The sequence below is a fragment of the Carcharhinus amblyrhynchos genome, chromosome 35 (assembly GCF_965287045.1).
Source record: "Carcharhinus amblyrhynchos chromosome 35, sCarAmb.v2.hapA, whole genome shotgun sequence".
NCBI lineage: Eukaryota > Metazoa > Chordata > Chondrichthyes > Carcharhiniformes > Carcharhinidae > Carcharhinus > Carcharhinus amblyrhynchos.
The window spans coordinates 16,918,224-16,936,583 of NC_137358.1; the positions used below are offsets into that span (position 1 = coordinate 16,918,224).

Here is an 18,360-nt window from a genome sequence, read left to right on the forward strand (position 1 = left end):
AACAGGCACCAGAGTGTGGCGACTAGGGGATTTTCACAGTAACTTTGTTGCAGTGTTAGTGTAAGCCTACTTGTGACGCTAATAAGTAAACTTAAACAAAGGTCTTCACCCCGATCCAATTAGGCCACAGCTTGCAACAGGGCTCCGAGTGGCTCTGAATCCATGAATAACTTGCTGCCATCAGGCATTCCAGAAATTCCCATTCCACTGGGCTCGTTCCCCAGTACTAGGTCCTGTATAGGTCCCTCTCTAGTTGGACTATCAACATATTGTTCCAAAGAACCTTCCTGTTTGCATTTTATGAATTCCTCCCCATCCAGATCCCCAGCCCTAAGCGATTTCCAGTCTATACCAGGGAAATTAAAGTCTCCCACTACAACTACCCTATCTTTTCTGCACCTATCCGGAATCCCCTTACATATCCGTTCCTCAGCTTCCCGTGGGCTTTTGGGAGGTCTGTAGTATAACCCCAGCGTAGTGATTGCACCCTTCCTGTTTCTGAGCTCCACCCACAGTGACTCGTTACACCTGGGGAGGTTTCCTTTTCCTTTAAAAGGTACTTACCTTGGAGGGTTCGACCTCATTGTTTCCAGAGGAGCAGTTGGAGTGCAGAGAGCTTGTTGCTAAGAGGGATTTTTACCTTACTTTTTTCGGAGGTTTTTTTTTCCTAAACCGGGAGTGTAAAACCGGACGTAGGCCCCAGTGCCACCTGGGGGGTTTTTTCCCCAATAAATTTGAATGGGGAAAAAACCCGAGACTCTACACTTCTAGAGTCTCCCACCCCCGCTGGCTCCTCTAACCAAAATAAGAGGTTTGGAGTGAGAGCAGGTAAGTGTTCTTCTTTTTTCTTTTTTCACTTATTCCTCTAATCTAAGGGGATGAGGAAATATCAGGCAAGACCTTTCTTTCCTTCTGGAGGGAATGGCAGTGAAAGGTAGTGCAGTGTTCCTCCTGCAGGATGTTTGAGGTGAGGGATGCCGTCAGTGTCCCTGCTGATTTCACCTGTGGGAAGTGCACCCGTCTCCAGCTCCTCAGTGTTAGGGAACTGGAGCCGGAGCTGGATGGACTTCGGATCATTCGGGAGGCAGAGGTGATCACAGATAAAAGCTTCAGGGATTTGGAGACTCTGAAAAATCAAATTAGATGGGTGACAGTGAGAGGGGCTGGGAGGAAGCAGCCGGTGCGGGGATCTCCTGTGGTCGTTCCCCTCAGTAACAAGTATTCTGTGTTGGATACCATTGAGGGGGACGACCTACCAGTGGTGAGCTAGAGTGACCGGACTTCGATTCTACCTTGTCTTGTGTCTTATAAGAATCCTTGGCTGGATGTTAAAGCAAAAGGTCACTGGCTTGAGTTTTTTTTTGTCTTATGGAACAGAATCCCTGCAGTGCAGAATGAGGCCATTTGGCCCATCAAGCCTGTACTGACAACAATCCCACCCAGGCCCTTTCCCTGTAACCCCACATATTTATCCCGCTAGTCCCCTGACACTAAGGGTCAATTTACCATGGCCAGTCCACCTAACCCGCACATCTTTGGACTGTGGGAGGAAACCCACGCAGGCACAGGGAGAACATGCAGACTCCGCACAGACAGTGATCCAAGCTGGGAATCGAACCCAGGTCCCTGGCGCTGTGAGGCAGCAGTGCTAACCCACTGTGCCACCGTGTCTTCCGCATGTCCCCTCCCTGTCACCCTTGAAGATACTGACACCCTGTGGGGAAAACTCAGCAATTGCAGATGGCACCCCCACCCCCCTGGCCCCAGTGCTGTGATGAAGTGTGAATGAAGAAGGTCAGAGTACGTGTCAGTTCGTGTGGTTCTCATGGCTGTCCTGCCATTGCATTAGATCGCGGGCTGTATGTAAATTTTTCCTTCCTTTGGCTGATGACTTGGTTCCAGTTTCCCGCTTTGGCTCCACGTTTGCCAGTGACCCTTGCTCAGCTCACTTAGCACGAGCCAGGGGTCGATTCTGGGACTTTGCAGGTCTGAGCGTCTCAGCAACCCGCCACGTAACCCGCTGGGCATTCTGCTGGCGTAAACCCGGAGGCTTCCAAAGCTTCAGGAATCTTGACAGACCGTTCCTGCAAAAGCAGAATGAGGAAAGGTGGAACAATGTGTTTTCCTGTTATGCATTCAGGATGAAAATGTGGTGAAGCTGACACAGGAACTGGCACAGAAGCTGGGGCTAAGGATCCGGAAAGCGTATATCAGAGCTCAGGTGAGTGCTGTCAGTTTGCTGGGTGTTGTGTTTCCCTTCCTCTGCCTATCCTTGTGTTTATTTTCCTCGCGGGGATATTGGACCTTATGATCATACTGCAGGAATTGGACAGAGGAGATATTTCCTTAGGCTGGGGAGACTAGAAACAGGCCACGAAATGGGAGTTTCCTTTCTGACCTGTCTAAGCGATTGGGCCTTGTCCCGGGGAATCACACCGAGTTTGATAATTCTTTGTGGCACCTACTGTTTGTGCAACTCACCCAGTCACAAACAGATCCAGTTCTCACTTGAAGGAATTCAGCAAGTTGATTTGACTTGATTTATTATTGTCACGTGTATTGGGATACAGTGGAAAGTATTGTTTCTTGTGCGTTATGCATACAAAGCATACCGTTCATAGAACACACAGGGGAAAGGGAAAGGAGAGGGTGCGGAATGTAATGTTACAGTCATAGCTAGGGTGTAGAGAAAGATCAACTTAATGCAAGGTAGGTCAATTCAAAAGTCTGATGGCAGCAGGGAAGAAACTGTTCTTGAGTTGGGTGGTACGTGACCTCAGACTTTTGTATCTTTTTCCCCAAGGAAGAAGGTGGAAAAGAGAATGTTCTCTCTTCCAGGGATGCGTGGGGTCCTTAATTATGCTGGCTGCTTTTCCGAGGCAGCGGGAAGTGTAGACAGAGTCAATGGATGGGAGGCTGGTTTGTGTGATGGACTGGGCTACATTCACAACCCATTGTAGTTTCTTGTGGTCTTGGTCAGAGCAGGAGCCCATACCAAGCTGTGATACATCCAGAAAGAATGCTTCTGTAAAAATTGATGCGTCTGTAAAAATTGATGAGAATCGTAGCGCATGTGCAGTATTACCTTAGCCTTCTGAGAAAGTAGAGCTGTTGATGGGCTTTCTTAACTGTAGTATCCGCATGGAGGGACCAGGACAGGTTGTTCGTGATCTGGATACCAAGAAACTAGAAGCTCTTGGCCATTTCCCACCTTATCACCATCCTGCTTCTCTGCATCCTGTTTCACAGGTCCCATCGTTCCCTGCAGAAAGAGCCATTCTCAATAACTAACCAAAACTTAGCCCCATTCAAATGAAAATAGTGGCCTCTGGTCCCCTGTCTAAACCAAGTTTAATTTGTTCATTTTGAGTTATGCAGAAAGATTGGATCAGCTGGAATAACCTTTGGAACGGAGGAGGCTGTAGGGAGATTTAATTGAAATGTATAAAGTTATGACGGCTTGAGGTGAAGTGGATAGAAAAGACCTACTTCCCTCAGTGGAGAGGTGAATAAACACGAAGCATCGATTTTAAAGTAATTTGGTAGGAAGGGTCAGAGGGGAGTCGAGGAGAAATGGTTTTCATCCAGAGACTACAGACCAAGAACCAGAAAGTGGGATTAGCTGTTTTAACCCTAATCCTAGTCACCCCATCCCACCAGATCCAGGAACACACACCCACACCCCCCATCCAAACAGATACACATACGGGAGGCAAACCACCCCCCCCCCACCCACCCAAACAGACGCACATATGGGAGGCAAACCCCACCCCCACCCAAACAGACGCACATATGGGAGGCAAACCCCACCCCCACCCAAACAGACGCACATATGGGAGGCAAACCCTCCCCCCCCCACCCACCCACCCACCCAAACAGACAAACATATGGAACGTAAAATTGCCAAGACTTGGGAAGATAACAAACCATCCGTCAACCCACAACCTACCCACCAACATCCCTATCAGGAAACCCCAGGACATTTTCCCCCCCCACTGCTTGACCTCCCCCAGTCGCCCGCCTGCGACATCCCCCCCACCAAATAAAAACGAAATCTAACTCAGCAACAGACACAAAACCTCTCCAGCCAGGAAATCCCCAAGAAAACGCTCCAGCACGCACACTAGCTTGACATCCGTCCCATCCCCCAGAAACACACAAACCGCCCCCTCCCCCAGCGCACACCACCTCCCCCCGCCTCAGCACCTAAAATACGGCAGAACCAGACCATCACCCCGTTTTCCTCTTCTCACCACCCCACACAAGAGAAAAACCAACAGGAATGATAAAAATGAAAAAGGCCCAGGAGACAAGAAAACAACAAGCCAAAATGTAAGGGCAAGGCATCAGAGGGGGCAACAAGTGTTGGATGTGAGCCAAAAGAAAAGTGGCAGAGTACAAAGAAAGGGGGACATGTCCTCTCCCTCTGTCTGCCCCCAAAAACCTAATGCAGATGTAACAGGTTAAGTTCTGCTTTGTAAATTTCTATGCATCTGTAACCTTTTTAGTTGGAGCAAGCTGTCAGCTGTTGATTGGATAATCTTGTTCAGATCACCCTAAATCCACACCCCTCTAAAGGATTCCCAACTGTTTTAGCTTTGTTTGTTGACTGTAATGCATTATTCATAAAATACAGGAATTCTGGCTGCTTTCCTCGCACACCCTCTCACCCCCAGGGTGTGGCCCTATTGTAGGGCAACCTGACTGAAAAGCAACTGCTTTACAATGGGCGCATTCATGAGTTATAAACACGGCAAATAGCTTCTCACCTCAGGAGAGGAGAGAGAAGGCAGCGAACATGTTGGGTTTGTAGAGCAGCTTTGATGTAGAAAGGAAAATTCTTTGGCAGGCGAAGAGGGGACTGAGTTAACGCGACGGGTTTCCGGAAGGTGAAAGTCAAGAGGGAAAGGACATTAAGGAAAGAGATCCAGAGAAAGGGGTCAAAGTGGCTGAAGACCTCATTATTGATGTTGGGCAGGTTGCAGAAGGTTTGGTGACATAAGAACACAGTAAAAAGCCTGACAACGCCAGGTTTAAGTCCAACTGATTTATTTGATAGTAAACTCACTAGCTTTCGAGGTTTCCCTCTTCTTCAGGTTTCCCTCTTCTTCATTCACCTGAAGAAGAGGGAAACCTCGAAAGCTGGTGAGCTTACTATCAAATAAATCGCTTGGACTTAAACCTGGTGTTGTCAGACTTTTTACTGTGTTTACCCCAGTCCAACGCCGGCATATCCGCATCATGACATGAGAACAGACATTAGAGTGGAGAAGATTATCCCAAACCTTTTATAAATCATTGCTTAAATCCTAGCTAAAGTATTATGTTCAATTCTAGGCCACTTAGGAACAATGCCAACAGGAGATTTTATTAGAATGGTGCTAGGGTTACTGAACTTCAGTAATGCAGAAAGACTGGAGAGGCTAGGGTTGTGCTTCTTGGAGCAGAGAAGGTTAAGAGGAGATTTACGGGCAGTACAATGGCACAGTGGTTAACACTACTGCCTCACAGCACCAGGGACCCAGGTTCAATTCCCAGCTTGGGTCACTGTCTGTGTAGGGTTTGCACATTCTCCCTGTGTCTGCGAGGGTTTCCTCCGGGTGCTCTGGTTTCCTCCCACAGTCCGAAAGACGTGCTGGTTAGGTGGATTGCTAAATTTCCCCTTAGTGCCAGGGAGACCGGCAGGGTAAATGCATGAGGTTACGGGGATAGGGCCTGGGTGAGGTTGTTGCCAACGCAGGCTCGATGGGCTGAATGGCCTGCTTCTGCACTGTAGGGATTCTTTGATTTAGTAGAGGTGTTCGAAATCCTGGCGATCCGGTACAGGTACAGTGGGCCAAATGGTCTCCTGTGCTGTATCGTTATGGGTTCCATAAATCACCTTGTAATCGTTACCCGTTATAACAAAAACAGCAATTGCCTCAATCATGGAGCAGTGGGCTAGCAGAGTGCATAGGGGATGACCATATGGTCTGCTCCAATAGTGAACCCCCACATTGGTGTTTCCCTTTTCTATAATTATGTTGCTCACCTTGGCTGTTTGGGAGCAAACTGTACACTGACACAGGGAGCAGAGGTTTGCATCAGTCGGGTGCTGTGTTTTCCAGCGACAGGGAAGAAGTCTGTCCTGCAGTATGGTGGTACCTGCCTGAAGCCGCACTAAGTCCCACGCGTGTTTTGTTTTTCAGCATGACATGGACACAGTGGGGCTGACCGAGATTGACAATTCAGTGAAGAGTAATCAGGTATGTGGATCTCTTTATGCCAATAGGCCAGTGAGGAGCTTCTCTGAAGGTGTTTCTGTTGGAATATCTGTACTTTAGATGATATAGAACCATGGAACAGCTCTTTCCCCTATCCCTGCAATTTATTACTCCTTTGGGGCGGCACAGTCGTTAGCACTGCTGCCTCACAGCGCCAGGGACCTGGGTTCAATTCCAGCCGTGATGTGGAGATGCTGGCGTTGGACTGGGATAAACACAGTGAGAAGTCTCACAACACCAGGTTAAAGTCCAACCAATTTATTTGATAGTAAACCCACAAGCTTTCGGGGTTTGCCCCTTCGTCAGGTGAATGGAGAATTCTCACAACATCGGGGGCTGGAGGGCCTGTAATATTCTATGTTCTATGTTCATCATTCTTTTTTGTGCAGTATAAATTGCTCCCATTACAATTTGGTATTCTTGCGAATTGTCCTGATGAGTGCAAGATGAAAAGCTTTGACCGCATGTATCTTTTTTCAACAATACTCAAGTTCTGTGCCATCAAAAAATTGGCTGCTACATTTCCTATCTTACAACAGTGACCATTTCTATTTAAAAAGTACTCTGTTCAATCCTGTTGGTTCAAAAGTGGATGACCTCAATCATTGTCTTGGTGTCAGGGGGACTAGCTAGGGTAAATGTGTGGAGTTATGGCGATAGGGCCTGGGTGGGTTTGTGGTTGGTGCAGACTCAATGGGCTGAATGGCCTCCTTTTGCACTTAGGATTCAATGATTCTATATTAAAACCCCGTCTATGTCCATTGACTAAATCTATTAATATCTATTATTATCTGTTAATTTATTAACCAAAAGAGAAAATGCTGGAAAATCTCAGCAGGTCTGGCAGCATCTGTAAGGAGAGGAAAGAGCTGACGTTTTGAGTCCAGATGACCCTTTATCAAAGCTAAAAGGCATAGAAAGTGGGAGATACTTATACTGCAGGGTGAGGGAATGGAAGATAGCCACAAAACCAAGGAGAAAGGCTGCTAATGGCAGCCCAGAGAGAGAATAGAAGGTGTGAATGGCCAAATGGCAGAGAAGCTGAAATCAGAGGGTAAACTGTGATAGATGAAGACATGGGGGGGAGATGGGTGGGAGAGAGGTAAAATGGAGAAAAAAGGGGAAGCAAATTTATTAATATCTGTTAGTAATTTTTATGCTCCTATCTGCAATGCTGTCTACTTGCTTGTACTCAGCAAACTTGGGCATGTGGCTCTCTATCCCATCATCTAAGTTGAGAATAAATGTGATGAACAGTTCCAATCCCAGTGGGACACCAATAGTCATCTCTTGCCACATGGACTACCTGTCATTATCCTTACTCACTGCTTCCCACCATCCAGCCAATTGGCTAATCTGGTTAATAATTTTCCTTCAGTTTTGCAAACTTTGACTTTGGTTAAAAGCCTCTTATGGGGGTGGACGATCAAAGCCTTCTAGAAATCCCTATAAGTAGCATTCTTCCCTGTCCAATATCAGTCAGATTCATCACATATCATCTATCCTTCGTAAATCCTGGCTCTGTTATCCATTGAAAATGTTCAGTTTCCGAGTTGTTCTGTCACTCTTTCCTTTTTCAAATTTATGTCAGACTGACTGCTCTATAATTCCCCCGTTTTCCCCCTCATGCTTTTCTTAAATAGTGGAGTGTCATGTTCAAACTTTCAATCTCAAGTCTTTCCTGATGGTTGCGGGTCTCATCAGGTTACATTGGGTTCCATTGTAAGCCAATTTCAATTCTTCCACAGATCTCCATAAATGGCACAAGTGGCATCGATGATATAGAATCAGGTGAGTTTCTTCAACCCTTCTTGCTGCAGAAATGTGATTTTTACACTGTAGGCGGTCTTTGGAATTGTGACATGATTGCTTCCCGAAGACCGTGTTGTAAGTCAACACGCCGCAAGTCAGATCTGATTTTCCCGTATGTCCGTGCTACGAATGTGGGCGGCACAGTGGTTAGCATTACGCCAGGGACCCGGGTTCAATTCCAGCCTTGAGTCACTGTCTGTGCAGAGTTTGCACGTTCTCTCTATGTCTGCGTGGGTTTCCTCCGGGCGCTCCAGTTTCCTCCCACACTCCAAAGATGTAGTGAATTGGCCATGCTAAATTGCCCCTTGGTGTCAGGGGAAACTAACCAAGGTAAATACATGGGGCCATGGGAACAGGGTCTGGGTGGGATTGTGGTCGCTGCAGACTTGATGGGCTGAATGGCCTCCTTCTGCACTGTAGGGATTCTGTGAAATGAGGGGATTGGTTCCTGAAACGAGGTTGGAAATCACTCATGGGGCACCCTTTGGTGTAAAATGCTCTCAACTCTTGCCCTGTCAGGTCACTAAGGCGACTGTTGATGTCTGCACACCTCAGCACAAGTTCCTCGGTTAGTGTGGGGGTTCTAATGAAACCATCGCTCACTGTCAGTTGTCTGTTTAACCTTGAACTATGTGAATCTGAGTGCATGTTAAAAATGACATAATCGTATCAACGCATTAACACAGTGATGGTTGCGCCAGAAAAATGTAAGAATGAAATACACATTGAGGGTTTCAGGAGTGACTTGGGGGTTGGAGAAGTGACAGTTAATCTTGAGTTAAGTGATACACAAAGGGTGCAGAATTAGGCCACTCGGCCCATCGACTCTGCTCCACCATTTAATCATGGCTGATACTTTTCTCATCCCCATTCTCTTGCCTTTTCCCCATAACCCCTGATCCCTTTATTAATCAAGAACCTATCTATCTCTGTCTTAAAGACACTCAATGACCTGGCCTCCACAACCTTCTGCAGCAAAGAGTCCCACAGATTCACCACTCTGAAGAAATTCCTTCTCATCTCTGTTTTAAAGGATCGTCCCTTTAGCCTGAGATTGTGCCCTCAGTAGTTTTTCCTACTAGTAGAAACATCCTCTCCATGTCCTCTCTATCCAGGCCTCGCAGTATCCTGCATGTTTCAATAAGGTTCCCCCTTCTAAACTCCAACAAATACAGAACCAGAGTCTTCAACCATCCCTCATACAACAAGCCCTTCATTCCAGGGATCATCCTTGTGAACCTCTGGACACTATGGAAGGTCAGCACATCCTCTTTTAGATATGGGGCCCAAAACTGCTCACAATACTCCAAATGGGGTCTGACCAGAGCCTTATACAGCATCTGAGGTACATCGCTGCTCTTGTATTCTAGCCCTCTTGACATGAATGCTGACATTGCATTTGCCTTCCTAACTGCTGACTGAACCTGCACGTTAACCGTTAACCTTATTCAAGCCGGTGGATTCTCCCAGTTCCACCATGGGTTTCCCAGCAACGGGAAGTGGATTCAGTGGGAAATCCCATTGACTGTGAAGGGATCAGGAAGTCCTGCCACCTGCCAATGGTGGGCCACCTCCTTCTGCCGAGAAACACATCGCGGAGAGGCCTGAGAATCTCGCCCACGGTCTCTATAACAGTAAATCCCACACTGGCACAAGCTCAACTGTTTTTATATTTCCACATGTATGATAGAAACTAACCATGCATCGGCATAAAATATGCTATGAGGGGGATAAGCAGGGTAACTTTGTTGGGTTGTGAGGATAGGATATGTTGGGTTTTTATTGGTGCAGGCTCGATGGGCTGATTGGCCTCCTTCTGCACACTAGGATTCTATGAAGTGGCCCAGCAAACCACTCCGGCATACCTAACCACTACAAGGTCTAAAAGGAATGAAACCGGATGGACCACCCAGCATCGACCTAGGCACCGGTAATGACAATGGCAAACCCAGCCCTGTGGAGCCTGCAAAGTCCTTCTTACTAACATCTGTGCCAAAGTTAGGAGAGCCACCTCACAGCCTAAAAAACAGTCCAGAGATGTGTGGGTTAGGTTGATTGGCCGTGCTAAAATTGCCCTTTAGTGTCCTGAGATATGTAGGTTATAGGGATTAGTGAGTAAATATGTAGGGACATTGGGGTGGAGACTGGATGGGATTGTGGTCGGTGCAGACTTGATGGGCTGAATGGCCTCTTTCTGTACTATAGGGGTTCTGTGGTAAATATTCTATGGTAATCGAGCAATACCCTGACATATTCATCTCATGCAATCATACTTTATGGGTAATGTCCCAGACACCGCCATCACTGTCCCTGGATATGTCCTGTCCCACCGGCAGGACAGACCCACCAGCGATGACAGCACTGTGGTATCGCAGCAGTGGGGTACACAGTGGGAGGGAGTTGCACGGGGAGTTCTCAACATTGACTCCAGATTCCCATCACATGGGCAAGGTAACCTCCTGCTGATGACCAACTACCACTCCCGTCAGCTGGTGAATCAGCACTCCTCCATGTTCAACACCAATTGGGAGAAGCACAGAGGATGGTAAGGATGCACTCTGGGAGTGGACGTCAGTGAGTCTATCACCAGGAGTGGCTCAGAAGCAGTGAGATGGCCAGGTCCTGAAGATGCTGAGAAAGTTGACCTTGTCCTCACCAACCTACCAGTCGCAAATGCAACTGTCCATGACAGAACGAGCAGGGAGTGGTCACAGCACAACCCTTGTGGAGACAATATCCTGTCATCACACTGAGGATACTGTCCATCGTGTTGTGTGGCTCTACCACTGTACTAGATGAGATACAATTTCTCATTGTGTATGAGCAGGTTATTGCTATGCAAGTGCTGCTTGATAGCGATGGGATAGACTTATCCTGCTTTTTGTGTACATGTCATACCTGGCAACACTACTGGGTAGAAGCCATTGTACTAGAACAATTTGGCAAGGGGCTTAACTCGTTGGAGCACAAATCTTCAATACTATTGCTAGAATGATATAGGGCCCATTGCCTTTGCAGTGTCCAGTGTCTTTATCCATTTCTTGATAACACATGGAGTGAATCTAATTGGCTAAAGACTGGCATCTGTAATGCTGGGGATCTCTGGAGGAGGCTGAGATGGATCATCCGCTCGGCACTTCCAGCTGAAGATTGTTGTGAATGCACATATACGTTACACATTACGCTTTTCCTGTTGTATGCTATATATCAATATATTCTCAACTTTCTATAGGAGATTGATTGGTACAGTGGTTAGCACTGCTACCTCACAGTGCCAGGGGTCCGGGTTCGAGTCCCAGCTTGGGTCACTGTTTGTGTGGAGTCTGCATGTTCTCCCCGTGTCTGCATGGGTTTCCTCCGGGTTCTCCGGTTTCCTCCCACAGTCTGAAAGATGTGCTGGTTAGGTGCATTGGCCATGCTAAATTCTCTCTCAGTGTACCCGAGCAAGTGTGGTGACTCGGGGATTGTCACAGTTACTCATTGCAGTGTGAATGTAAGCTCACTTGTGACACTAATAAGTAAACTTTAAATTAGTATAGTATTAGAAATATTCTGTAGGATACAATATCTGTCCACTAACATTGTTTTGTATTGGCATACTTTTTGGTCATATGTGGATTTATTTGAGGATGGCTATAACTGCAACTACAAGTGCAGACGTCCAGTATTAATCATAGTAATTGTTATGTCAACATTACCCAGTCCGTTTTGCTGTGTTAACTAGCACGGTGTGGTTGTAGACTCTGACTGTGGAGCGAACTCAGAACTCTCTGACCTAACCTTTCATATTGAAAAAAAACCTTGCAATGCTGCAGGCAGGAGCGACACGATGGCACAGTGGTTAGCACAGCTGCTTCACAGCGCCAGGGATTCGGGTCACTGTCTGTGTGGAGTCTGCACGTTCTCCCTGTGTCTGCGTGGGTTTCCTCCCACAGTTTGAAAGACGTGCTGGTTAGGGTGCATTGACCCGAACAGGCGCCGGAGTGTGACAACTAGGGGAATTTCACAGTAACTTCATTGCAGTGTTAGTATAAGCCTCACTTGTGACTAATAAATAAACGATAACTATCAGTACTATTTCCAATTTACAAGTTAGGTGTAATGATTATATTTGTAATGCCTCTTTGAGTCATGTTATTGTTTCTGCGTTGCAGGCTCACCTTTGGACCTTCCGCACATCCCAATTCCAGCCACTCTTCCTGCGCCAGCCAGTGATGTTTTGGTCCCCCTCAGCTCCATTTCTGTTAGTATCCAGCAATCACAGACAGACCTAGCTCCGCTGAAACCCCCTGTTGGCGATGGGGTCTCTCTCTCCGTGCCTGAAACTGCAGAGGAGTTTCCGGATGAGGAGATTATTGGAGAAGAGCTGGACACCTTGTTGGATTCCATAGGGGAAACAAATGATTTTCCACTGGTAAGAGGCATAAAGAAAATGATACTTCCGGTATACTTCCTTATTCCCTAGATATCCCAGGGACACTATAATCATCCTTGGTTACACAGGGGAAATAGGTCACCCCTGTTTTTATTACTTGACACTTGCAGGACAATGTGTCAATGGGAGCGCCAAGAAAGGACAAGGGTGGGCTTTGTTGACCTTCCCTTCCTGGCCCAGCCACTCCTGTCATTAATCACACATGATGACCGGTTAGGATATTGCAGAGATTCAGGAGGTGAAAAGAGACAATTAGAAGTAAGGTTTATTTATAGTCACAAGTAAGGCTTACATTAACACTGCAATGAAGTTACTGTGAAATTCCCCTAGTCGCCCACACTCTGGCACCTGTTCGGGTCAATGCACCCTGACCAGCACCTCTTTCAGACTGTGGGAGGGAACCGGAGCATCCGGAGGAAACCACGCAGAACGTGCAAACTCCACACAGACAGTGACCCAAGCCAAGGGAATCGAACCCGGGCCCCTGGTGCTGCGAACTTAAGAACTAGGAGCAGGAGTAGGCCATCTGGCCCCTCAAGCCCGCTCCGCCATTCAGTAAGGTCATGATATTTTCGTGGACTCAGCTCCACTTAGTATCGGGGGATTAGCAGGGTAAATATGTAGGATTCCGGGAATAGGACCTGGGTGGGATTGTGGCCGTACTTACCCGCCCGCTCACCATAACCCTTAATTCCTCTACTGTTCAAAAATTTATCTATCCTTGCCTTAAAAACATTCAATGAGGCAGCCTCAACTGGGCAGGGAATTCCAGAGATTCACAACCCTTTGTGAAGCAGCAGTGCTAACCACTGTGCCACCGTGCCGCCCGGTAATGAGGAGAAAGAATATATAACCTGCAAATCTGAAAGATTTAGGTGCCAGCGTTCTTAGTGAATGTTGCTTCATTGTATTACCTGCTCGCCACATGTGGCTAATTGCATTTCATTAATAATGGACCAACACTGTTCTTATAATATCAATACTCACTTGCGCAGTCTATAAATGTATGAAATAGGAGCAGACGAAGGCCATTCTGCCCCTTGAGCCTGCTCCACCATTCAGTAAGATCATGGCTGGTCTGTTTGTGTTGAGAATTTCCCTCCACCCACAGTAACCTTAGATTCCCTTGCTGAACAACAATCTCTCTGCTTCCACCTTAAAAGTATTCAGTAAAGATACAGCTGCCCAAGTTGCCGCACAGTTACGGGAGCGATTTGATTTGATTTATTATTGTTGCGTATATTAGTACACAGTGAAAAGTACTGTTTCTTGAAGCTATACAGACAAAGCAGACCATTCGTAGAGAAGGAAAGGAGAGAGTGCAGAATGTAGTGTTACAGTCATCGCTAGGGTGTAGAGAAAGACCAACTTTCAGCAGCACGGTGGCACAGTGGTTAGCACTGCTGCCTCACAGCTAGCGACCCGGGTTCAATTCCAGCCTCGGGTCACTGTGTGGAGTTTGCATATTCTCCCCGTGTCTGCGTGAGTTTCCTCTGGGTACTCCGGTTTCCTCCCACAGTCCAAAGATGCGCAGGTTACGTTGATTGGCCATGTTAAATTACCCCTTAGTATCAGGGGGATTAGCAGGGTAAATATGTAGGATTCCGGGAATAGGACCTGGGTGGGATTGTGGTCAATGTAGACTTGATGGGCCAAATGGCCTCCCACTGCACTGTAGGGATTCTATAATTATAATGCGAGGTAGGTCCATTCAAAAGTCTGACAGCAGCAGGGAAGAAGCTGTTCTTGAGTCGGTTGGTACGTGACCTCAGACTTTTGTCTCTTTTTCCTGACAGAAGGAGGAAGAAGAGAGAATGTCCTGGGGTGCATGGGGTCCTTAATTATGTTGGCTGCTTTGTCAAGGCAGCAGGAAGTGTAGACAGAGTCAGTGGATGGGAGGCTGGTTTGCGTGATGATGGGCTGGGCTACATTCACAACTTTTTGCAGAAGAGGGCAGAGACAGAGGAATGTTGAGAGAGAGAATAAAAGTCAAGAAGTCAAATTGCCGTTGTGAGGGGAGAGGGGAAGCTGGACTCGAGCAGAGGAGGGGAACAAGAATTCTGGTGGATCATGGAAATTTCGAGACCAGGGCTCGATATAGAAAAGTCGTGGAGTTTATCAGTGTTTTACACCTGGCCTGACTTTATTTTCACTGAGTTGTTGCCAGTAAGATCTTGTGCTGTGTATGACAAATGCCTTCTGCTTTTTCCTTCCAGACATCGGGGGCTGGGACAGTTCCGACAAACCTGCCCAATGACGTTTCGAGGCTGCTTGCCGTCTTTCCCACCGGTGCCCCCGTCCTCCCGTCTGCGGTGAAGGGTAACATTGGCCCAAAGACCTCGCTCCCTCCAGCCTATCCCATTCTTCCTGTCCAGAAGATGGACACCCTGGACAACATCGGTCCGAACACCGTTATAAATAGTTTAGATTCTTTGGACCTGCTCCCTGGAAGCGAATCTCGACCTGGTAAGGGTTTAGTTACCGAGAGTTCATTCTTAACCCGTTTGCGTCTGTGTGATTGGGTAATCTGCATAGAACGTAGAAAAACTGCAGCACAAACAGGCCCACAAGTTGCGCCGATGATATCCACACTAGGCTTACCAATAACCCTCAATTCTATTAAGTTCCATGTACTCATCCAGAAGCCTCTTAAAAGACCCTATCGAATCTGCCTCCACCACCACCGACGGCAGCAGATTCCACTCACCCACCACCCTCTGAGTGAAAAACTTACCCCGATATCTTCTCTGTACCTGCTCCTCAGCACCTTAAACCTGTGTCCTCTCGTAGCGACCATTCCAGCCCTGGGAAAAAGCCCCTGAGAATCCACATGTTTTGGTGGTGGGGGGGGGGGGACTTCCACCTATCTAAGTGTCTTTTGAATTTATTAAGGTTGGAGCACCCCACCTGAGAAAGGGTAGGGCCCTCAGAATGTTACCAGGAGTTTTATTATGAGGAGAAATTAGTATTCCCTGGTGATGGGCTGATTTGATTGTTTCTTTTTTAGGATTTTGGAAGAGGTTGGTAGCGTAGAGAGAGAAGGAAGAGCTTTAATTACTGGTGGGAAAATCTAGCAGACATAACCTCATCTGAGTCAAGCCATTCTGGAGGGACATTAGAATACATTTCTCCACACCCGCAGTGGTGGATAGATGCAACTTGTGCTAAATGGTGGCCCAGTTCATTGTTCTACAGTGAAGATTGACAGATTTTAACGAGCCAAGGCAAAAAGGATAGAGCTGAATCCATATGAGCCGTGATCTAATTGGGGGTCAATAGAAATAGGGCGGCACAGTGGTTAGCACTGCTGCCTCACAGCGCCAGGGACCCGGGTTCAGTTCCCGGCTTGGGTCACTGTCTGTGTGGAGTTTGCACATTCTCCTTGTGTCTGTGTGGGTTTCCTCCGGGTGCCCCGGTTTCCTCCCACTGTCCAGAGATGTGCAATGTAGGCTGATTGGCCATGCTAAATTGATCCTTAGTGTCGGGGGATTAGCAGGGCAAATATGTGTGACAGGGATAAGGCCTGGGTGGGATCATTGTCAGTGCAGACTCAATGGGTCGAATGGCTTTCTTCTGCATCGAAGGGATTCTATCCTTTGATTCTAGGAGAAGGAGTAGGCCATTCTCCCCCTCAGACCTGAGCTGCTATTCAATATATGAGCTGATTGTGTCCTTAACATCACTTTCTTGCTTGACTTCCATAATTTTTGACTCCCTTGTCAGTCAAAAATCTACTTACTCAGCCTTGAATAATTAATTGACCTAGCCTCCGTTGCTGTCTCTGGATTGGAAAATTCCACAAGCTAATGACTTTCTGAGAGAAGATTTATTTTTTGCTCGCCATCTTAAACTTTTGAGGCTCTTTAAACTGTCCCCCTCCAGTCCTAGAACTCCCCCCATGAGGGGGAACATCCTCTCAGCGTCTACCCTGTCAACCCCCCTCTTGGAATCTTGTCTGCTTCAATGAGATCACCTCTCACTCCAGTGAATATAGACTTAATCTGCTCAACTCTTCCTTACAAGACAATGTCTTCATCTCAGGAATCAGCCTGGTGCGTCTTCACTGAGCTTTTTTATTCATTTGTGGGACATGGGCATCACTGGCTGGGCCTGTATTTATTGCCCATCCCTAGTTGCCCGAGGGCAGTTGAGAGTCAACCACATCGCTGCAGCTCTGGAGTCACATGTAGGCCAGACCAGATAAGGACAACAGATTTCCTTCCCTAAAGGACATTAGTGAACCAGATGGTTTCTCTGACAATGGTCATCAGTAGATTCTTAATTCCTGATTTTTTTTTTATATATTGAATTCAAATTCCACCATCTGCTGTGGCGGGATTCGAACCCGGGTCCCCCAGAACATTAGCTGACTTTCTGGATTAACAGCCTAGCGATAATACCACTAGGACAACACCTCCCCACTCAACAGAACTGAGCTGTTTCTCGTGAAATTATATCCTTAGGCTTAAGTAAGGAGACCAAAACTGTTCACAATAGTCCCAAGTGCAGTCTCACCAATGTAAGTTGAATGGCAAAGTAGACTTAAGGGGCTTCTTCTGCTCCTGTCCTACGTTTCTGACTAGAATTATCAGCCTGCAATCTCGGGCTGCTTTAGTTTTCAGTTCTGTCTGGGTGAGAGAGCAGGCTAGGAGCTTTGAACTAGGTTTTGGCAGTGTTGTAACTGTTGGAGTTGTCTAGAGCAGCCTATATGTATTGGGTACTGTGGTTTCAGCTGTGTTGTGCCGGCTTCTTTCATTGGCAGGTGAGGAATCGCAGGCCCAAAGCTTACCTGCCACCTGATAAATGTCCACAATACGGGAGAAACCAGTCACACAGCTGTGTCAGTCCTAACTTTAGTGGGCAGTCTCTAATTTCAGCGTGGACATGGACAGAGAACCCCTATAGTGCAGCAGGAGCCATCCGGCCCATCGAGTCTGCACTGACAAAGCATCCCACCCAGGTCCTCCCCTCTGCTTTATCCCTGTAACCCTGCATATTTACCATGGCTAATCCACCTAACCCGCACATCTTTGGATTTTGGGAGGAAACGGGAGCACCCGGAGGAAACCCAGACAGACAGACACACACACCTGTCAAACTATTAGGAAGGAGTGAACAGGCTCTCGTATCCAGAAAAGAAGGGTAACCTGATGGAGTGGTGCAGTTGAGGTCAATACCATCCATGCGTTTGATGCAAAATTAGATAAAAAACATGAGGATGAAAAGAATGGAAGGATGGACAGATAGAGGGTTGGGAGGGGACTTGTGTGAAACATAGCTGGATCTGTTGCGTGAGCGTCCTGTTTAGCAGGACTAGAGGGCACAGCCTCAAGATAAGGGCGGGGGGCAGTTTAGATCAGAGTTGAGGAGGAACTTCTTCACTCAAAGGGTGGTGAATCTCTGGAATTCTCTGCCCATTGAAGCAGTGGAGGCGACCTCGTTGAATATTTTTAAGTCACGGGTAGATAGATTTCTGACCAATAAGGGAATTAAGGGTTATGGGGAGAGGGCGGAAAAGTGGAACTGATCCACTTCAGATCAGCCATGATCTTATTGAATGGCGGGGCAGGCTCGAAGGGCTAGATGGCCTACTCCTGTTCCTATTTCTTATGTTCTTATACTATAATATCCGTCTGTTGAGTGCATTTAAGGTGCGTGGGGGAAAGTTTAGAGGAGATGTGCGAGGCAAGTTTTTTACACAGAGGGTGGTGAGTGTCTGGAACGTGCTGCCCGGGGATGGGGTGGGAGCAGGTACGATAGCGGCATTTAAGAGGCATCCAGACGAATAGGGTGGGAATGGAAGGATACGGGCTCAGTAAGTGCACACGGTTTTAGTTTAGGCAGGCAGCG

General features: G+C 47.3%; 1 protein-coding gene across 3 annotated transcripts in view; it reads left to right on the forward strand.

The window, feature by feature from the left end:
• zc3h7bb (zinc finger CCCH-type containing 7Bb) overlaps positions 1–18,360 on the forward strand; it is an 87,529-nt gene that overhangs the window by 25,210 nt on the left and 43,959 nt on the right. For all 3 annotated transcript variants that reach the window (XM_080217660.1, XM_080217659.1, XM_080217661.1), the window contains exons 6-10: positions 2,141–2,221; positions 6,189–6,245; positions 8,012–8,054; positions 12,230–12,489; positions 14,727–14,976. In XM_080217660.1, coding sequence (XP_080073786.1) covers positions 2,141–2,221; positions 6,189–6,245; positions 8,012–8,054; positions 12,230–12,489; positions 14,727–14,976 — 691 coding nt within the window. The remainder of the gene's footprint in view (positions 1–2,140; positions 2,222–6,188; positions 6,246–8,011; positions 8,055–12,229; positions 12,490–14,726; positions 14,977–18,360) is intronic.